This window comes from Sorex araneus, chromosome 4, assembly GCF_027595985.1.
Source record: "Sorex araneus isolate mSorAra2 chromosome 4, mSorAra2.pri, whole genome shotgun sequence".
Classification (NCBI taxonomy): domain Eukaryota; kingdom Metazoa; phylum Chordata; class Mammalia; order Eulipotyphla; family Soricidae; genus Sorex; species Sorex araneus.
In genome coordinates this window covers 208,312,633-208,332,713 of record NC_073305.1, presented here as the reverse complement: position 1 = coordinate 208,332,713, position 20,081 = coordinate 208,312,633, and the positions used below count along the sequence as shown (strand labels likewise).

The 20,081-nt window shown below is 49.5% G+C and overlaps 1 protein-coding gene across 1 annotated transcript in view; it reads left to right on the top strand.

Annotated features, from left to right (window-relative positions):
* The first annotated feature begins 3,875 nt into the window (after nt 1-3,875).
* HS3ST4 (heparan sulfate-glucosamine 3-sulfotransferase 4) overlaps nt 3,876-20,081 on the top strand; it is a 473,641-nt gene continuing 457,435 nt past the window's right edge. The window contains exon 1 of the mRNA XM_055135170.1: nt 3,876-4,612. Within this exon, the coding sequence (XP_054991145.1) occupies nt 3,876-4,612 (737 nt within the window). The remainder of the gene's footprint in view (nt 4,613-20,081) is intronic.

The following is a 20,081-nucleotide window of genomic DNA, read 5'->3' as shown; positions in this document are numbered from 1 at the left end:
TGGCATATCCAATACTCACGGGTAGCTTGCCAGGCTCTGCTGCGTGGGCTCCGTACTCTCGGTAGCTTGCCAGACTCTCCGAGAGGGGCGGTGGAATAGAACTCGGGTCGCGGTGTGAAAGGCAAATGCCCAACCGCTGTGCTATCGCTCCAGCCCACTGCAGTCATTAGAAATATTGATTTGTCATAGGTGTTGCCTGGGATAATAGAAATGAGACAAGTTGGAGGCCTGGAGACGACTTGCAGGAATATCGTTAGCACTCAGACGGGCCGGAATGAGCAAAGCTGTTGGTAGTGGGAAGAGAGTAATATAATCTCTCTAGTCGTCAGACATACTGGGGATTGTTAAGTGAAGTTAGTGCATAGCTCCTTTTCATCAAAGGGTTCTTCAACCTGATTCCCAGAAAAATCCTGGGTCAGGAAAGTAAGGGAAAGTAAGGTGACTGCATAAGTGAGGAATCTACAAAGTGGATATTCACCCCCCCACTGGGAGTGGAGAGTGTGGGGTAGGGAATCACCTTTTCCTCATAGGTTCTGGGATCTTCCACCAATGGGATCTTTCACCAAGAATGGGATTCCATTCTTTCAAGAGTATCTGGTTGAAGAGTATTTGGGGACCAGAGAAATTGTGCAGAGGTTAAGGCATTTGCCTTGCACATGGGTAATCTGGACTGGAGCGATAGCACAGTGGGTGGGGCGTTTGCCTTGCATGCGGCCGACTTGGGTTCGATTCCTCCGCCCCTCTTGGAGAGCCCAGCAAGCTACTGAGAGTATCTCACTCCAAACGGCAGAACCTGGCAAGCTCCCCATGGTGTATTCGATATGCCAAAACCAGGAACAAGTCTCACAATGGAGACGTTACTGGTGCCTGCTTGAGCAAATCAATGAACAATGGGACAACAGAGCTACAATGCTATGGGTAATCTAGGTTTGATCCCCTGAGCACCACCAAGGAGTGATCCGTAAACAGAGAACCAGGAGGAAAACCTGAGCACTAAGTAAAAAACAAAACCCAAATGATTATTTGGGACAAGAGGGAGAAAAGACAATGGGAATTTTCCATATTAGCAGCACCCTAAGGCCTAACCTCATAACCCTTACACAAATGTGTGTATGTATGTATGTGTGTGTGTGTTTGTGTGTGTGTGTTTGTGTGTGTGTGTGTGTGTGTGTGGTGGGGCAATGCTGTGGTGGGTACTATAAATATTGTACAGAAATATTTTGGGGGAAAGCCCTTTTGGGGGAAAAGTCCTCCATCTTTAAATGTTGCTTAGAGTTTTCTTTTTTTTTTCTTTTTGGGTCACACCCAGCAATGCACAGAGGTTACTCCTGGCTCTGCACTCAGGAATTACTCCTGGCAGTGCTCAGGGAGACCATATGGGATGCTGAGAATCGAAGCCACGTCGACTGTGTGCAAGGCAAATGCCGTACCCGCTATGCTATCACTCCAGCCCTGAGTTTACACTTCTTGGTATTTGCGTTTGCCACATCTGCCTCTTCATTTGCCCCTTCTGAATTAGATTTTGTCACCATCTTATCAAATCCTTTCCAAATGTGACAGCACATTTTAATACTAGCTACGGACCAGCCCTGTTGGGTTTGCTGAGAACGATCTGGAAAAGGTAGGGCTCTGGGCAGCAGGACACTGGTCAAGCGGTACTTGGCATCTCTGGGACTTGGCAGGAAGCTGGGCCTGGCCTTGCTGGCATTTTCTGAGGCCCGAGCCTCCCCCTCGCGGTGTAGCCTCTCTGGAAGCAGCTTGGCAGCTGAAGAAGACCCAGAGCTCCCGGTTTCCCGGAGTCAGTTGGCCCCTCCCAGTCCCGTTACTGAACACAGTTGTGCCGTGTGTGAAAAAGCATCCCTAGTTACACGGAATGATTTACAGGACACCAGACTCTGCATTTCAGAGGTCTCCAGTGTCCCATAAAAAATATATTATAAAGGAATAATCTTTATCTGAACTAACGCCGCAGTGAAGGAAGCGCGTGTCCAGCTGAGAGCAGCAGTGAGCTTTTGTTAACTCAGGGAAAAGTCCGTGTTCTTCATCTTATTTGATTAACATTTCCCCCCTTCTTTGGCACTCGGTAGCTAGTTAATATTTAGACATTGCATACATTTCCTTTCAACTATTGTTCCTATTATGCCATCAAACAAAACCTGAAGTGCCAAACAGCGTCAGCCCAAGAGGCAGAAGCAGACCCTCCAGGTACCTCGCGGCAGCTGGCAGGGTGCGGGGAGGGGCAGGGTTGCTGCCAGGTGGCGGGGGCTCCCTGGAGTCAGCCCTTGCATTCGGGACAGACCGGTCTGACATGCAGCAAGGCCAGTCCCAGTCCCCAAGTGGAGATTTCCTGGTCTCAGGTGATGATTCTGCTCCCTCTTCCTCTTCCTCCCACTCCGCACTCCAAGCTCCCATTTCCCTTTCTCCCCAGCAAAAGGCAACAGGAAGCAGACTCTAGAATCTTCCAAAGGCTCCTGATGTTGCCTAGTACCTTGCCCCCCTCCGCCCGCCCCCCCACCCCACCCCAACCTCCAAAGGCGGAGAAGTAAAAACCTCTTTGCAAATAAATATTTGAAAAATGGTTTAATTCCGTGAAGCAATGCACAGACACCCAGCTTCTCGCCTCTGTTTATTAAGGGGCTTGGAGGAACAGTTCAGTTCTGGGAAAAAAACCCTCAGAGCCAGTGCCAGCACGGGGCGAAGGTGGGTGCCCATGGGTGGAGACGACTGTCCGAGAGCAGAAACCACAGTCCGCCGGTGGCGGGACCGGCGTAGGGGCAGGGAGACCCGGGGTGCGGGGCTTTGCACGAAACTCCACCCAACTGGCACTTCCAGCAACGATGGGTGGGGGGGTGTAGCTGGAAGTTGGCATGGGGCAGCTGTTGAGAGAGAAGAAATCACGCCGGGGCCAGAGGCAGGGGGGCTAGCCAAGGTGAGAGAAGGGCAGGGCAGGGCTGGGTCGAGCTGGCCTGGCGTCCCAGAGCAAAGGGACAAGTGAGGGCCACGGTTCTTGGGGTCCCCTCCTCTGCCTGGCCCGCGGAGCCGGGGACCAGCTGGGGCTCGACGTCCCGAAAGTCTCGGGAAAGAGGCGGAGAAGCGGGCGCCGCGGGCTCCGGGGAGAGGGAAGGCGCGCGGGGCTGGGCGGGGAGCCCCTCCGGGGTGTGCGTGTGCAATGCGGGGCGGCGAGTGTGTGTGTGCGTGTGTGTGTGTGCATGTGTGTATGTGCATGTGTGTGTGTGCATGCGCGCGCGCGTGGGTTCGGGGGTGGGGGGCACGGTCTCCGCCTCGCGGGGTGCCCCAGCCCTAGCGCACGCCCCCGCTCCCGCGTCCCCCCCCCCCCTCCGCAGGCGCGCGCGAGGCGCATCCCCCGTTCCGTCGGTGGCGCGGGGCGCGCGCCCGGCCCCGTCCGCCTCCCCTCGGCGCCTCGCGCTCTCCCCGCAGAAAGTTAGCAGCGGGGAAGGAACTCGGGGCTGCGCCCGCGCGGCGGCGGCGGCGGCGGCGGCAGCGGCCGGGACCCGAGCGGGAGCCGCGGCGGAGCCGGCGGAGCGGGGGCGCCGCGCACGGAGCAGGTGCCGCCGGCGGGTCCCCCCTCTTGGCCCGCAGGCGGGGGGCTCGGGGCGGGGGGGGGCGCAGCGGGGGGGCCGCCCGGACTCCGCGGGCGGCGCGGGGCGGGAGGGGGGGGGCCATGCGGCCGGGCTCCCCCCCGGCGCAGCGGGACAGCGGCCGGCACCGGGGGCGCGGCGGCGTCGCTTCATGCGGCCGGGGCGGCTGGGCAGCGGCGGCGGCGGCGGCGGCGGCGGCGGGGGCGGCGGCTGAAACCATGTCCGGGCAGCGCCGGGGGCTGCCGCCGCCGCCGCCGCCGCGAGCCGGGAGCCGCGATGGCCCCGTGGCCCGCAGCTCCGCCGCCGCCGCCGCCGCCGCCGCCGCTGGCCGCGCCGCCGCCGCCGCCCGGCGCCTCGGCTAAGGGGCCGCCGGCGCGCAAGCTGCTCTTCATGTGCACCTTGTCCCTGTCCGTCACCTACCTGTGCTACAGCCTCCTGGGCGGCTCGGGCTCCCTGCAGTTCCCCCTGGCGCTGCAGGAGCCGCCGGGCGCCGCCGCCGAGCCCCCGCCGAGCCCGCCGCCACCCTCGCGGCCGCCTCCCCCCGCGCGCCCGGGCGCCCCCTCGCCGCCGCCGCCGCCGCCGGACAACGCGAGCCGGGGGGAGCCGCCCGAGCCCCCCGCCGCCCCCGCGAACGAAGGCTGGGGGCTGGCGAGCGGCGGCGGCGGCGGCGGCGGCGGCGGCGCCCGGGACTCTTGGCTCCGGACCCCGCTGGCGCCCGGCGCGATGGTGACGGCGCCCAGCGCGCTGCTGGACAGGGACGCGCCCGAGTCCAGCACCGCCGACGAGGAGCTCGCAGGCCGGAGGGCGGCCAACGCCAGCGGCGAGAGGGGCGGCGCCGCCAGCACCCCCGACTACGGGGAGAAGAAGCTGCCCCAGGCGCTCATCATCGGGGTCAAGAAAGGCGGGACCCGCGCGCTGCTCGAGGCGATCCGCGTCCACCCGGACGTGCGGGCGGTGGGCGTTGAGCCGCACTTCTTCGACAGGAACTACGAGAAGGGGCTCGAGTGGTACAGGTAGGACCCCGGGGCTCGGCGGGCGGGATGGGACGCACGCGAGGGGGCGAGCCGTGGGGTGTTGGGGGGGGGACGGCCGCCGCTTGCCCGGTGCATCCCCCGTCCCCAGGCGGGCACGGGCGCCCCGGGAGCCGGAGCTCTTGGGAGGGCGCGGGGTGCCGCGCCGAGGGCGGGGGGTGCGGGCCGAGCCGAGCGGCACTTGATTGCTGGGGAAGGGATGCTGGCGCCCCGCTGCCCTGCCTGCTCCCCGGTCCGAGCTGGTTTCTGCAGGTGCCAGCTCCGAGCCGGGAATTCCCACGTCCTGGTGCCCGCGGGGTGTTCCCCCGGGTCTCGGCGCTGCCGTGCGGAAACGTAGCTCGACGGCTGCACGGGGCTTTGAGATCCCCCTCGGATTCTCTGGGAAATCGCTCTCCCAGGCACTCGCGTGGCTGGAATCCAACTTTGGGGTTTTCCCGATGAGAGCAAAAGCGAGCAGGGAACGGTTAAACCTTTGATGCCGGCGAGTTTGGGCTTTCTAGTAAATACTAAAGGTGTTCCCCATCTCCAGAACTTTCTCCGCCCCGCTGGCTGAGTGAGCACTTGGATGGCTATAGCACGGAGGGGGCAACGTCTGCAGGGCAGTGAGTGGGTGTTCTGGAGAGTTTGGAGCACTTCTAACCCGGCGCCTCCATCCCAAGAGATGGGAGTCTCCGTCTTGGGAGATGCTCCACACCCCTCCTTTCCCACCGTGTGTTCTCTAGAGAAGGGAGTGAAGGGTAAAAAGTTCAGTGCAGGTAAAATAAAGGTATGATTCTGCTAGCCAGCCAGTAGATCCAAGACAGGAATGGTGCAAACGCCTCACAGACAATTTTTCCACCTCTTGGCTCCCCTTTTTAAACCTCTCTGGAAAGCAGAACTGGTTGGCTGCTCCCCCATCGCTTGCATCTGAGTAATTAATTGCATTTGTCAAACAGAAACACAGGGTTTGTCAGGTAAGGTGATGTTATCATCTTAACAGAGCCACTTGATAAAATAAGGCTTGTTTCTTGACAAGATGCTTTCTAAAGGAAAGTACAGACAGGTAAAGTTTTAGAAGCAACTTCACAGAGATATAAATGTGTGTGTTGTGACCAATTTCTTCAACTTTTAAAAAATGTGCTGCATGTTTTCTAAGCTTCAAGTACACTTAAGCATACACATTCCAGCACATTAAACCCAAGCAGCAAATGTGTCTGTTAATGTCTTGTCTGTTTCAACAGAGAGGACTAATTGCAATATTTTAGGAGGCTTCAAACAGCCCCTTCCTATCAAAACATAAAACAGCAAATGCCTAATTTAACTGGAAAAAATCAGTATTTATAACATCACAAGCCATGGCTTCCAGTTTGCGGTTATAATTAAAAAGGTGTTAGGATGATTAATGCAACAACAGCAAAATACACAGAGTCTGATGTCTGGGGAAGGTTTTAGTTGTTTAACTGTTGGTTCGAGGATGGCTCTGTGCTCCTTTGGGGGGTGACACTGGCTGTTGGGGGCTGAGGGCGGCTCTCTCCAACACTAACTTGAAAGCTGTGTCTCTCGGGAGAAATGTCAGCTGCCCCTCAGTGTAAAGAAGAAAGATCGATCCGGTCTTTCCAGGATGTCTGGGTGCAGCAGCACTTGGAAAAAGAGAAACGGTGGAGGCTCACTTCACTTGAAGATTGAGAATGAAGTTGATGAATCAGTGGGGAAAGGCTTGTTGGGAAGCCCCTCTCAGGGGCTCCAGACTTTTTTGAGTAAGAGGATAAGAAAGAACAGATTTGCTGCCGCTGCTGCACGCTGTGTTTGTGTGTGTGTGTGTGTGTGTGTGCGCGCGCGCGCGCGCTTCTGTGTGTACGTGAGTCAGCACATAAACTGCCTCAGGATCAGTCGTACCTGTTGAAGATACTATTGCGTCCCAGGTATCCTTGGCCATTGCTTATGGTATTGGAGTCCTGTCGTCAATACCCGGTAACCGGTCCTAGAACAGTTAGCCCGAGACACGTGATGGAACTACATTCCCTTGATGCTTACTGAAGAGCAGCATGTGCTGTCTCTGTGTCCTACCTCCCATCTCCACACCTTATCCAAGGAAGAGCCTTGGTAGCACTCGTATGCAGGGCTAAAAGAGCAGCTGCTTGCCACAGCCAGAGCCCTCAGCCCCACATGTAGCTGCTGAGAAGGGTCCAGGACCCAAAGGAGCAAAGCTGGTGGAACTGGCCCTGGGCCGTGTGTCACCTCTCTGAGGACCTCTGTGGTATTCATCCCCTCCTTCTCCCACCACCCCCCCGCGCACCAATTTACTCAAGATTCCTCTCAGTCTCTGATGCAGGAAAAAGGGACCACATGCATACTGCGTTGTAGAAAAGGAAACAGTTGCGTTGATTCAGACCAGGAACAGAAATCCTCTTCTCGGATCCCTGCTCTGTCTCATCGTCTTTGAAAAGCGGTGGCTTCTCCACTTAGGGGACGCCACTTCCCTCGCTGTAGACAGGTACACGCTCATCCCAATCTTGATCCTTCACCCGATTCGAGAGTCATGAAAGACGTTGGCTCTCTTGCCATTTATTTACTTTGGTTTCCCTTTTCCACACACACAGCTGATTCTTCGGGTCTTCATGTTGTCTGTGCATTCGGCAAGAGGGAGAGCAGAAATCGGGGCTGTTCCCCAGCCAGCCCAGCGGCCCTGGGGGTTGATCTCCACTCCGCCGTGTCACTCCAGGTAGCTTTAAAGCCAGGATCTGCCTTCTCCTATGCTGTGGAGCTAATGTGATTTAAAAACACATCAGAGATGAGAACATGCGCCTCAGATGGACTAATAGGCCTGAGAGACTAATGGACTGGGGCGTGTGTGTTAAAGCTACGGAGATGCCTCACTTGGTAGATTGACATAGGGGCAGTGTTTGATAAGTGTGTGGGGAATAGATCGAACCCTCTGTTTGTTCTCCACCTAACGCATCCTCCCCACCAAATACTTAAGGAGCAAACCTACCATGGGCCATTTTTTGGCGGGTTGTGGGGCGAAGGTCTCCCAACCTCGGACCCTCGGGGTCCAAGGATGTGGTGCTGCTGGGGGCTGCAGTCCTGGGGGTTAGTCATTTAAAAGTCACTAGAGTCACAGCTGGGGGTACTTCAGGGGTCTTAAGGCTGCACCTGGTGATGCTCATGGATTGTATGATGGCAGGGGTCCTATTGGCCAAATGCTCCTATGAGTCCCAGTTCCTGTACTATCTCTTTGGTCCCTTAGTGTGAACTGATGAAAGAGTCTCTCTGGCCACCTTAAGTTCATTTTAGGATCCTTGTGGCAGGTCAACTGTCCACAGCAGGGCGGGGCAACAGAGATGACAGGTGTTACCTTGCTTGTCCTCTACCTGCCCTATAGTAATCTTGGCCGTTTTGTTTTGGAAGCCACCTGAGCTCCAAGTGATGGGAACTGGCCCTCCATGGCTTCATGTTGTCTTCATATCTTCACTGGCAGCAGTTTAACACACATGTTCTTAGGCTGGGGGAAGAAAGCAGTTTGAATCATGTGTGCATTGTCCACTGCTCATGTGTCCCAGAGGAACATGGTCCAGGCATCATTTACACGTGGAGACTGGACAGAGAACGAAGGAGGATGGTGGAAAGATGCTGGCATGGACTGTATCCATAACTGGGGGGCTGGTGCTTCAGAGATGAATACCACCCTCTGATTTGGGGTGAGGCTGTATGTTGGAGAAACTCTCCACTTTTCCAGAGGGGCTCCCAAGGGGAAGTGAGTTGCTTCTAGTAGCTCAACTTGTGCCGACCTTCCATCCAACTCCCGTGGGCTGCATTGTTTCCCTGTGCCTTGCTACCATGCAGAGTTCTAGAAGAATCCATTCCTTCCTGCATCCTTTCATCTTTATCATAGCCATGCAGTGGGTCGCCATGGGGCCAGTACTTCAGTGAACAAGACAAAAGAAGATATCTTCTCCTGTACCTGACATTTTATAGCGGGGTGAGGGAGGTGGCAGCAAACAAGCCTTTTCATTTTTTTTTCAGTTGTGCCTACTAGAACCTCTGAAAGTAGACTTGGGGCTCACACCATGTTTTCACTAGGCAGTGGGCATGGAGAATCGTGCTTGTTCAACTCTAAATGCACATGATTTGTGGGGCTATAGATAAGCAGGTGCTGTGTCTCGTGTGCCTGGGAAGGGGCCTGAGTCTGGCTTTTATTCCAGGTGAGGCTGATGCTGTGGAGCACAGATCTCACAGTGAGAAAGGAAACACCCATCATATGAAAGTATGAAAGGGGGGGTGGAAGAGAGAGAGAGAGAGAGAAAGACAGAGACAGAGAGACAGAGAGACAAACAGAGACAGAGAGACAGAGAGGAGAGAGAGACAGAGGGGAGAAAGAGAGAGAGACAGAGACAGAGACAGAAATAAGACCCCTGGCATTACACAATGTTTGTTATATCAAAAGCATTTGTTTGTGTCTAAATAGAGCTGGGTTCAAAACCTTCAAGGCTTGCAATTTTCTAATTGCATTATCTTGTTTATTCACCTGAGAGTAATTCCTTCCTTGCAAGATTGTTGGGAGGAATGAATGAAATAATAAAAGCAAACTTGTTTTCCGAAGGGAAAATGATTGTCCTAGAGCAAAAATCCAATGGGCTTGCTCACTGGAATTTTCCATTTCTCAAGTCATTTCGGTCTCATAAACTTTACCTTCTATCTCATCTGGCATGATATTGACTCCAGAATCTCTCACTGGGTATTTATTTGGGGGAAAGTCTAATAATGATTGACTTTGCAGTCCACACCTATTTATCCCTTTAAGGGATCCTTTTAAAAGGGTCACCATGCCATTAGGACCCAGGTGATGATATACAGGGGTGAAAGAGAATAGATGGGGAGAAACTTGGATAACTTCTGGAAGGGGGCCATGATTGTTCTGTTCCAGTTACATTCATGTATTTTCCATGTGCAAATGGGTTAGGGTCATCAGCTCTTTAATTTGGTGCGAGAAACTGGATACCCAGTTTTTGACGTGAAATCTTCCTCTTTTAATGTTGGTAGTGGGCTGAACTTTTTTAATAGTGTCGGTCAACTCTATGGGGCAAGCAAAACACATCTGTGGACAGGCCATCACCAGTCTGCAACCACTAGTTTAAACTAATTTCAGATAGTAACTGGTTTACCCTTAATCGTTGTTGAATTATGGTTAAAAATTTGTGTTATTTTGGTTTAGGGTCCTCCTTCCCCTTTACAAATTTTGCATCAGCATGGGGAAAATACCTTTTGGATTTACTGCAACAGTAGCAAAGGGTTCTCGATGTAAACAGGAAAAAAGTCAGAAAAAAGACAATTTGTTTATAAATTTTTCTTTGGTTTTCAGAAGACAGTGCTGGAAGTTGGGGGCAGCCCTCAACTCACTCTTTGCTTAAGCGTGCCCATATTTGATCCATATAGATAAATTGTGTTCATAAAATAGATTCTGGCCTGGTGAATTGAGTAAGACCCGAAAATTGGATTCGTGGTTTTCCTTTACTGTATTCTAGTCTTCTGCCAGCTTATGTATATTTATCTATTTTTCTTTTTACGGTTGAATTCTATTTCTTCAATAATGAGACTCCATTGTCTTCATAGAATCCATTCACCCACTAAATAACTAGACCAAGCTTCTGTATTCAGCCCTTCAGAGAGGACATTGACAGGCCAGAAGGAAGTCCATGTGCAGCACATTTTCATATCTCTGCTCTAGACTCCATTGCAGTTGCACTGTGCAACCTCAGACCGATTACTCAGTATGTTCCCTCTCTGCAGTATGGGCTCCGTATCACCTGTTCTAAACAGCTATGGTGATGGGATGAAATGGCCCTTAACCTACTGCACACAGAGTTGGTCATGTTGCCAATTTCTTTCTCCTCTTCTTTCTACTCTTTTCCTCCCGTTTCCTCTTTCTATGTTGCTTTTCTTTTCCTTTTTCTTCCTTTCCGAAGAAGGCATCCTGCCTATTAGCACTGAAGACCCTAAAGAGAAAGCTGTAATGCATTTTTTATTTGAAGATAGTCTTTTATTTCAAGATGATGTCTGAATGAGGGATTGCAAATCCTGAAGCAGCTCTTAAGGAGCTCTCCAGAGAATAATCAAAACTGGATTCCAGAATTTGGTCAGGTGTAACTTGAGCCAGGAAGACAGAGTACTCCGATTTTAGGAGATGACTGTAGTCAGAATGGGCACATAGGGGATGAGACCGGGGGATATACGGCTTTCTGGACTTTTGAAAAAACGCCATCCTGGAGTCCATGGTAAAAACTGCCCTGGCTTAGCATGGAGGTATTGAGAGCCCCAGGGACATGCTTAGCGTTAGTTTTTCTGCACAGCTGTAAACCTTTGAGGATGCAGTGCCACTCAAGACCCTGTAATTCTCGTGAGGTTGGATTGTTTTAATTGGAGGTGTCCAGCCATCATACCACAATTTATTTATTTTTACACTAGATTTTTGCTTTAAAATTGAAGCAGGAGAGAGAGAGAGAGAGAGAGAGAGAGAGAGAGAAGAGAGAGAGAGAGAGAGAGAGAGAGAGAGAGAGAGAGAGAGAGAGAGACCTGGAGACATTAGATATTAGATGATGGAAAGATGGCGAGGGCTGTATTTTAGAAAGTTTGAAAGGTTTGGGTTTTGCATAATAGATGATTTCTCTGGAACTGATTGAACCACCGCCCTGTTAAAGTAACCTCTTGATTCCATTGGTTTCTGCGGTTTAACAAGCGCCTCCATAACTGTCTTGGGAATTTCAGTCTGAAATTATAATTCACTAAGGAAGTCTTTCAGCCCATCTTGCCATTAATTAAAAGCAGGCAGTTGGTATTTATTTTTTTTAACACTGACTGGTTAGGATTGCATTCCTTTAATTTTTAAAAAGATTTTATTTAAGAATGTATGAAACTGGGTGGGGAGATAATTCAAGTCGTAGAGCACATACCTAGATGTTGAGGCTGTGAGATTGATTTCTAGTGCTTCCTTGTCACTGAGCACTGTGTGCAGCCCCGGAATTCTTGCATGCGCTGCCACTTGTGTCTTGGGGACTCCCGAATACCTCCAAGCAATGAGCAATTTGATTTGAAGGACTGCATTAGTAAAGCCAGCATTATCACCCAGCAGTACCCCACAGGACCCCCAAACACTTCTATTTAAAATGAAGGTGTAAAGCATTTTACAGAAAGGCAAGTTATCCTGTGAATTAGGTATCACTGCACTGTAGCACTGTCGTCCTGTTCATCGAGTTGCTCGAGCAGGCACCAGCAACGGCTCCATTGTGAGACTTGTTATTGTTTTTGGCATATTGAATACACCACGGGTAGCTTGCCAGGCTCTCTGAGAGGGACGGAGGCATTGAACACGGGTTGGCCACAGGCAAGGCAAATGCCCTACCCACTGTGCTATTGCTCCGGCCGTGAATTAGGTACACCTGGCTATGCTCAAGACTTACTCCTGGCAGTGCTGAGGGCCAATATCAGGTGTTGGTGAACAAACACAGATTAGTCACATGCATGGCAAGTGGGTTAACTCTTCTATTATCTTGCCAACCCTTATAACTGTTTTGGGGCTACATCTGATGAATTTCAGGGGTTACCCTTGGCTTACACTAACGAATCACTCCTGATGATTCAGGGATGTTGGGGATCAAGCCTAGGTTGGCTGCATGCAAGGCAAGGGCCATTACCCACTGTACTATCTCACCGGCTCCAGCTGACTCCAAAACTTTTGAATACCTCATTCTGTATGGCTGCAAAAGGCCTAAGAAGTCATGTGGTCAGGGCTGAAGCGATAACACAGCGGGTAGGGCGTTTGCCTTGCACACGGCTGACCTGGGTTTGATTCCCAGCATCCCATATGGTCCCCCGAGCACTACCAGGAGCAATTCCTGAGTGCAAAGCCAGGAGTAACCCACAGTATAGCCAGTTTTGACCCCCTCAAAAAAAAACCCCATAAAAAATCAGATGGTCAGCTGTTATGTGTGCTTCTCAGTTACTTGTGGCCAGTTTACCTGAGCTCTATGGTTCGTGAGTAATATAACAAATATGCCAATGGCCCTTTGCAGAAAAATACTTCCTTACCCTTGCTCTTCTGAGGTTTCAATAGTACTAACCCTGTTTTATTTATATATAGGCTATTGTGCTCTACTAACCAGTTTGAAGGCAGAAGCAAGCAGGAAGAGGGCTGTAGAGGGTGTGAGGCGTGTCTAAGTGAGTGAGGTGCCTGAGTGAGTTTCTGCTTCTTGTTCTTTACTGCCAGTTGTGGCCTATTTTCTGCTTTTGTAAAGCACTTCCCGCAAAAGTGGGTATGAAAGAGTTACTATTTCTATCTAACCCAATTTATCCATGTCAGGAAGCCCTGTCTTTTCAGGATGACATCAGGGCCAGTGTCACAGTGCACTTACTATTTTAGTTATTTGTTCATTTATTTATTCATTAAACGTATTGACTGTCAACTATCTTCTTAGGTCAAACATGAGCCAGTGATAGTAAAAGATTTGTGAGCTCATAGAGTGGAGAAAAGAAGAAGTAAATGATTTTATTACAAGGTAATAGAAGTCCTGGCACTATGGGATTTATTCCAGAAATGGAGGGATGGTTTGATCTTAGGAACATCATCATGTTATTTAATAATTTAATATTCTTAATGGGGAAAATGTGAAAAATCCTGTAATTTATTTTGTGGATGCTAAAAAGACAACTGATAGAATTAAATATTTATTCAGGGAATTGAGAATGCCTGTTAATAAAAGGGGCTTATGCCCAAAGCCAACATCATCATTAATAGTATATTATTAGAAACATTCTTGTTAAATCCAGAGTGAGAATACCCATTATCATCATTATTTATCATGGCTCAGGAATGAATAGATAATGCTATTAGAGGCAAAAAAAAAGAATCAGAAAGTAGGAAATAGAATCACCACGTTTCGTCAGTAATTGCTTGTCTTTGGGGGTAACCAATCCCCCCATGACTCTGTAAAAATAATAATAGGATTCATTAAAGTAAATCACCGGTAAGGAAATTATCATGCAAAAATCTAGCATTTCTCTATGCTTATGCCAACCATTTTGAAAATATGAGAGGAGACGTTCTGTTTATAGAACCAGCCAAAAAGACAAAGTAACCGAGAATGAGTTTAGCAAAGGAACTTGTAAAAATAAAATTTTAATGCTTTGCTGAGGAACATCAAAGAAGAGCGAAGGAAATGAAAAGAGCATCTCCTCTCTGATAGCATTTCTTTAGATTTTCTTCCCTTTTCCTCCCCCACTACGCCTCCCCCGCTTATTGGAGTTCTTTGCTACTCAATTGAGGTCAGATGTGTTTGAAAGTGGTCTGAAAATATTGTTTAGGTGAACGTGGTCAAAGTGGTGTGCTTCCCATCCAGGATTGCCTTGCTGCCCACATTTCATTTGGCCAAGGAGAGGTTGCTGAGACAACAGCTGCTGCCTGGATGCATGGACACTGTTATCTTTCCTCAGGGAGGTAGTTGATTGCAGAGACAAGGGTAGGAAGATGGTACCAAGGTGTGGAGTAACAGTTAAGTTTGGATCAATATCAATGAGTCGGCGTACATCTGCATATTCAAATTGCATGCTAAGTTTGTGACCAAGCAGAGAGAAAACCCAGGCCAAGTGATGGCTATCTCAGATGAAAGGAGGAGAGACCAGGGCATGGGAAGGCATCACAGTGTCAGAACCAGCAATGATGCAGACATTGAAGACAGTTGCGTGTGCCAGGCTGTGCTCCAGGTCCTGGAGCAGAGTGCAGGGCATTAGTCTTACCTGGTCGTACCTGTCCAACTAGGCACCTTCCCGTATTTTGTAGATTTGGGAGCTGAGGCTTAGAGAGGTCAAGTAGCTTACTCAAAGTGTGGGGTAGAGAGCCAGACGAGGAGCCTTCCTATTTCATTGATCTCAAAGCTCTTCTTCTACAGCATGTTATCTTTAGCCCCGTGGCAAGAATACCAACCACCAGCCTTTTCCTGCTAGAAACCTACAATTCCCCATGTGCAGGGGGATCGGCTTTGTCTGTTGACAGGCCGGTCCAAGGGATCTTGCCCCAAGAGTTGACTGTGAAGTGGCTTCCTCTCTGTTCTGCAATCAAGTCATATCCTCTTGAGGGGCTTTCAATTCTCCCTCCCCTCCAGCTACTGCATGCCTCCCCCCAACCCCCTCATGCCAGGATCTCTAAACTTCCTATGTCTACTCATCTACCTCCCATCAAGTGTTGGCTCAGATTTCACTTGTTCCAAAAGAGCTTTTCCAACTACCTACCTCAAAGACCCTTTTCCATGTCTGCCCTTCTATGTTTGTTTTCTTTAGGTCATCTATTACCCTCACGGGTCACTGTGCTTAGTATCTCCCCCTTGCTACAACAGAGAGAGTGTGTGACAAGGGATCTTGTCCTTCTTGGTTCTTACCTCGGCCCAGAGCAATGATTGCATACAGTAGGCGCTCACCAACGGTGGCTTATGAATGGTGGATCATGAGTGAATGAATGAAAGAGCTGGCTTCTGTGTGCTAGGTTTTCTTGCAAAAATCCAGCCTCTTGAAAAGAAATCACACTCACACATCTTGGGGAACTCTGGCTGAGAAGTGCTCTAAGCTCTTTTTACAGAATCTATTTGCAAGGCTATTTTGAGTGGAAGAAAGAGAAACTCACTCCGACAATCTGTGTGGGCTAAACAGTCTCCCCCAAAGGTTCCTGCAGTGCGTGTTATTTCACTTATTCCTCACTGCAGCCTCATGAAATACTTCCCTGTTCTAATTTTACTCATAATGAGACTTCCAGCAGGCAAGTGACAGTGTCAGGGTCACACAGCAGACTGTCACAGACAAGTGTCTTTCCGTGGTCTCAGGTACTCTTGGGTTCCTGACTTTGGTTCAGTTGCTGCCTACGTTTCAGAAGCGTTGGGTTGTTTCTGGAAGGCCATCGTGCTCCAGGAGCAGTTGGGATTATGTTTCTCCCGGCGCATGATCGAAATGTCAGAATTGTCACTTAATTAAGCAGTTGCACTGAGTCCCCATGTTGGGTTTGCTCTTCCCCACAGGTGTAGCTAATGCTTTCCTGGTGCCTCTAGGTTCAGCCGATGCTCAGGTTTAAAGGTTTGGGTGTCTCTAGAGTTGAAATAGTTGAATCCAAGTGCTCCGCATGCCTCTGTCGAAGAATAACCCGAATGTTTGGAGCTCTGCAATATTTTGGGAAAACAGAACAGAAAAAAAATAGTACAGCAAGTAGGATGCTTGGTCTGCACCTGACTCACCTGGGTTTGATCCCCAACATTCAATATGGTCACCCAAGTAGCACCATAAGAAATTCCCAAGTGCAGAGCCAGGAATAACCCCTGAGCATCATGGGTTGTGGCCCCTCCAAGCCCCAAACCAACCAAGCAATGAAACAAACCAAAAGCCCTGAGCTCCAAATGCAAAGTCAAGGATTTGAGTCAGAATCTTGGTTGGTGGGCATACACAAGACCTTGACCCCTTTTTTCCCTACCACTCATCTCTGAAATGGGAGTAACAGCCTTGAGTAATGCCACCATGTTTTGACAAGGCTCGAGTAATGAAGATGTACTGGGAACTGCTTAGCCGATGTATGTTAGTTGTTATTAATCCACACACGTTTCTATGAATTCCCGCAGGTAATTGGTTTTCTGGAATGTTGCACTCCAGGGAGTACCTGAAATACAGGACAAGCGCTCTTATCATAAAGTTAGATTAAGAAGTTTAATTTGCGGGAACCATTATATACCATGGCTATCAAACATTGTGAGGGCAGACTGCATACAGAACTGAGACTTCCTGAAGAAGCTCTCTGTGTCCAACTCTGTTGCATGATGCATGGCCCTGCCGTATCGTTCTTATTCTCAAAGAACAGAAAGAGCAGAGGGTACGTTTGCTTCTTAAGATTGCCCTGCACTTGATGAGCTTTGGAAGTGACCACAGAGTCTCTCATTGTGCTCTTAAGCAGCTCATCCTCTCTTTTTTGTCCTGTGTCTGACATCTTTTATGCCTGTATTTCTTTCTGTGGACATACTACCTTCCAAGTCTGCCATGCATATGTACTCGTGTTCTAATACTAAACATCACCATTCTATGTATCTTGTAGATGTTTACTGCGTATGTGTGTATGCATGTTCTTTCTGGCTATCTGGGACCTTGGTCCCACCCTATCCCTTGCCCAGACTCCTATCGTAGACTCTCACGATCCTGCTGACACTCTGGCCCCTCCTTAGACTCTCTGCAAGTAGCTAGAATAAGTGACCCATATAGAAGATGAAGCAACCCATGTAACTCCCCTATTTTTTTTTAAATTTCCCCTACACTTTATTTATTTTTTTTTAATTTATTTATTTTTAATTAGAGAATCACCGTGAGGGTACAGTTACAGATTTATACACTTTTGTGCTTATACTTCCCTCATACAAAGTTTGGGAACCCATCCCTTCACCAGTGCCCATTCTTCACCACCCGTAAACCCAGTGTCCCTCCCACCCTCCCCAATCCCATCTCCCCCCCACCCCACCCTGCCACTGTGGCAAGGCATTCCCTTCTGTTTTCTCTCTCTAATTAGCTGTTGTGGTTTGCAATAAAGGTGTTGAGTGGCCGCTGTGCTCAGTCTCTAGCCCTCATTCAGCCCGCAACTCCCTTCCCCCACATGGCCTTCGACTACAATGTAGTTGGTGATCACTTCTCTGAGTTGACCTTTCCCCGGAACGTGAGGCCAGCCTCGAAGCCATGGAGTCAACCTCCTGGTACTTATTTCTACAGTTCTTGGGTGTTAGTCTCCCACTCTGTTATTCTATATACCATAGATGAGTGCAATCTTTCTATGTCTGTCTCTCTCTTTCTGACTCATTTCACTCAGCATGAAACTTTTCATGCCCATCCACTTGACTACAAAATTCTTGACCTCCTTTTTTCTAACAGCTGCATAGTATTCCATTGTATAGATGTACCAAAGTTTCCTCAACCAGTCATCCGTTCTGGGGCATTCGGGTTTTTTCCAGATTCTGGCTATTGTAAACAGTGCTGCGATGAACATACATGTGCAGATGTTGTTTCGATTGTACTTTTTTGCCTCTCTGGGATATATTCCCAGCAGTGGTATTGCTGGGTCAAATGGGAATTCAATATCTAATTTTTTGAGGTAACTCCCCTATTTTATGCGAAGTTTGCAGTGACTTCCTATCAACCTGGACATGCTTCGAAGTCTTGAATATGATCACTGAGATCCTTCAGGATCTGATCTCTGCTTACCTCTCCAGCTGTGTTCATTGGTCTCCTCTCACCAGTCCTCTCCCCTTTAGCCTTGGTGCCACCTGGCTGTGCTTGAGAATCCAGACCATGGCCCTGCTTGCAGCTTTGGCCCTTGTTCACTTTCCCCAAATGATGCTCTTCCCTTAGATGGCAGCATGACTGGCACCCTCCCTCCATTTAATCCTCTGCCCAGCCTCTCCCCCTCAACATGGCCTTTCCTTACACCATTGCACCTACTTTGTGGTGCTCCATAGTTGCTCCTTGGGAAATGCCAGTAAAGACGGTGCTGTCCTAGTTACTCTGCTCTCACCAGGTTTTCTAGTTCTTAATGCTTCTCTCCTGGAGTGAAGATCTGGGTTGTCCTTCTCTCCTGGAGGGACAGCCTGGTTTGGGTCTGGTGCCACGAAAGACCTACAACCTTACTGAGTCAGTTGGAAAGATGCTGACGTGGCTCTGAGCGGCCCCTGGTATTTCCGCCCACTATCAGTAGGTGGTGAGACCTAGGCTGAGATCAGCTAAGACATTTCCAAGATTCGGATGTGAGTGGCTCCTTGTGACTTCCAGCTCGGATTAACCCTACATATTTGCCCCCATGAAATAAAAGGCTTTATAAGAGACTCATTTCAATAAACAACAGACAGACATCAAAGAAGATGTTTTGAGTGTGGGTAAAATAAAGAAACTCAAATACTTTGGGTATCTGTGTTTTTATTCTAGCCCTTTCCTCTTTTGTGTTTTTAATACAGAGAGACTATTGCCAGGTGCCACTTCTCTTTCCTTCTAAATACTCTTTTATGACTATGAATGTAGACAAATGATGAGTATGCCATGTTACCATAAATATGTTAAGACATTTAATAGAAGCGATTATGAGATACAGAAATTTATTATGAGAACACATGCAGATACAAATGTGTATCCTTGTACTTTCTGTTTAGAATTTGAACATTGCCACTGATTTCAACTGACAACTCCCATGATCCACGTGAAACCACGGATATCCTCATTTAGAATAAAGCCATGAATATTTTCTCATTAACTTAGTCTGCACTGTGTGGAAAGTCACTTTGTTTTGTTGGTTACCCACGGGGGCAGCTCTGTGTGTTGCTTTGGGGGTCCAGAGAAGGAGGGTGTGAGGCTTAAGGCAGATCTTCAGTGGAGGTGGGGGTCACCTCCTCTGGGAAACAGAGGAGGAGATGTGGAGCATATTTTTTAAAGCAAAACTGGGGTGTACTTATCTGAGAAGGGGGCGAATGGCCAGTGCCCAAACAGCAGCTATCTCAGAACCCCTTTGAGCTGGGGTGAGAGCTCAGAGGCCGGACTACAGGCCCCGCTTGCACCGGTGGGGCCCCGTACTTAATCATGGAACCGCAAATAGTGTAACACCTGCTAGCGGGCTGGAGCACTGAACTGTTGAGCCAATTTAGCTGAATGTTGCTAGGAGTGGCTCCCAGTATCCCTCACCCCAGCACTGCTTGGGGTCCCTCTCCTCCAAACAAGAACTTTGAAATACACTTTCAACCAACTGAAACAACACACTTGGAGATGCACTGGCTCTCAGGGACTGGAGGACCAGCTGTCTTCCAAGGTGACCACTGATTTGAGTAGTGCGGCTCTCTGATTTGAAGCTTGAAGACCTGAATCTCTTCTGAACACAGGAAGGAAGGAAGGAAGGAAGGGAGGGAGGGAGGGAGGGAGGGAAGAGTGGGGCCCGGGGAGAGGGGGTGCCCAGCAGGAACTTGTCAAGTCTGTACTGAGCACGTGTCAAGTCCTGGACAGAAGAAAACAAGCCCCAAAACCCGACAGCAAACCTGCCCCTCAGAAATGACTAATTATTTACTTAGGATATTTTCTATTTCTATCACTTCCTTAGCAACCCCTTGCAGTGGCCTGGGAGAATGAACGTAAAGGGGTTTCTGTGTTACAGGAGAATTCTGGAAATAGCAAGTGGAAGCATTTCATCACGCTAAGTTTTCTTGCCTGATTCACTTCCAGTCGAGAGGGAGAAATGAGCTGGGATTTGATCCACCTTAATATGGCCATTAGGTAGTCCGGCATCTCGAGAACAGCCCCGATCTTAGGTCGTTTCACTTTTTCATGGATGGTAAGGCCTATAATCTAGAAGTAAATGGGACTTAATAGCATATGCATTTGTAAGACTTTTTATGAAAATAAATCCACATGTTAGGAAATTTTTTTTGTGTGTGTG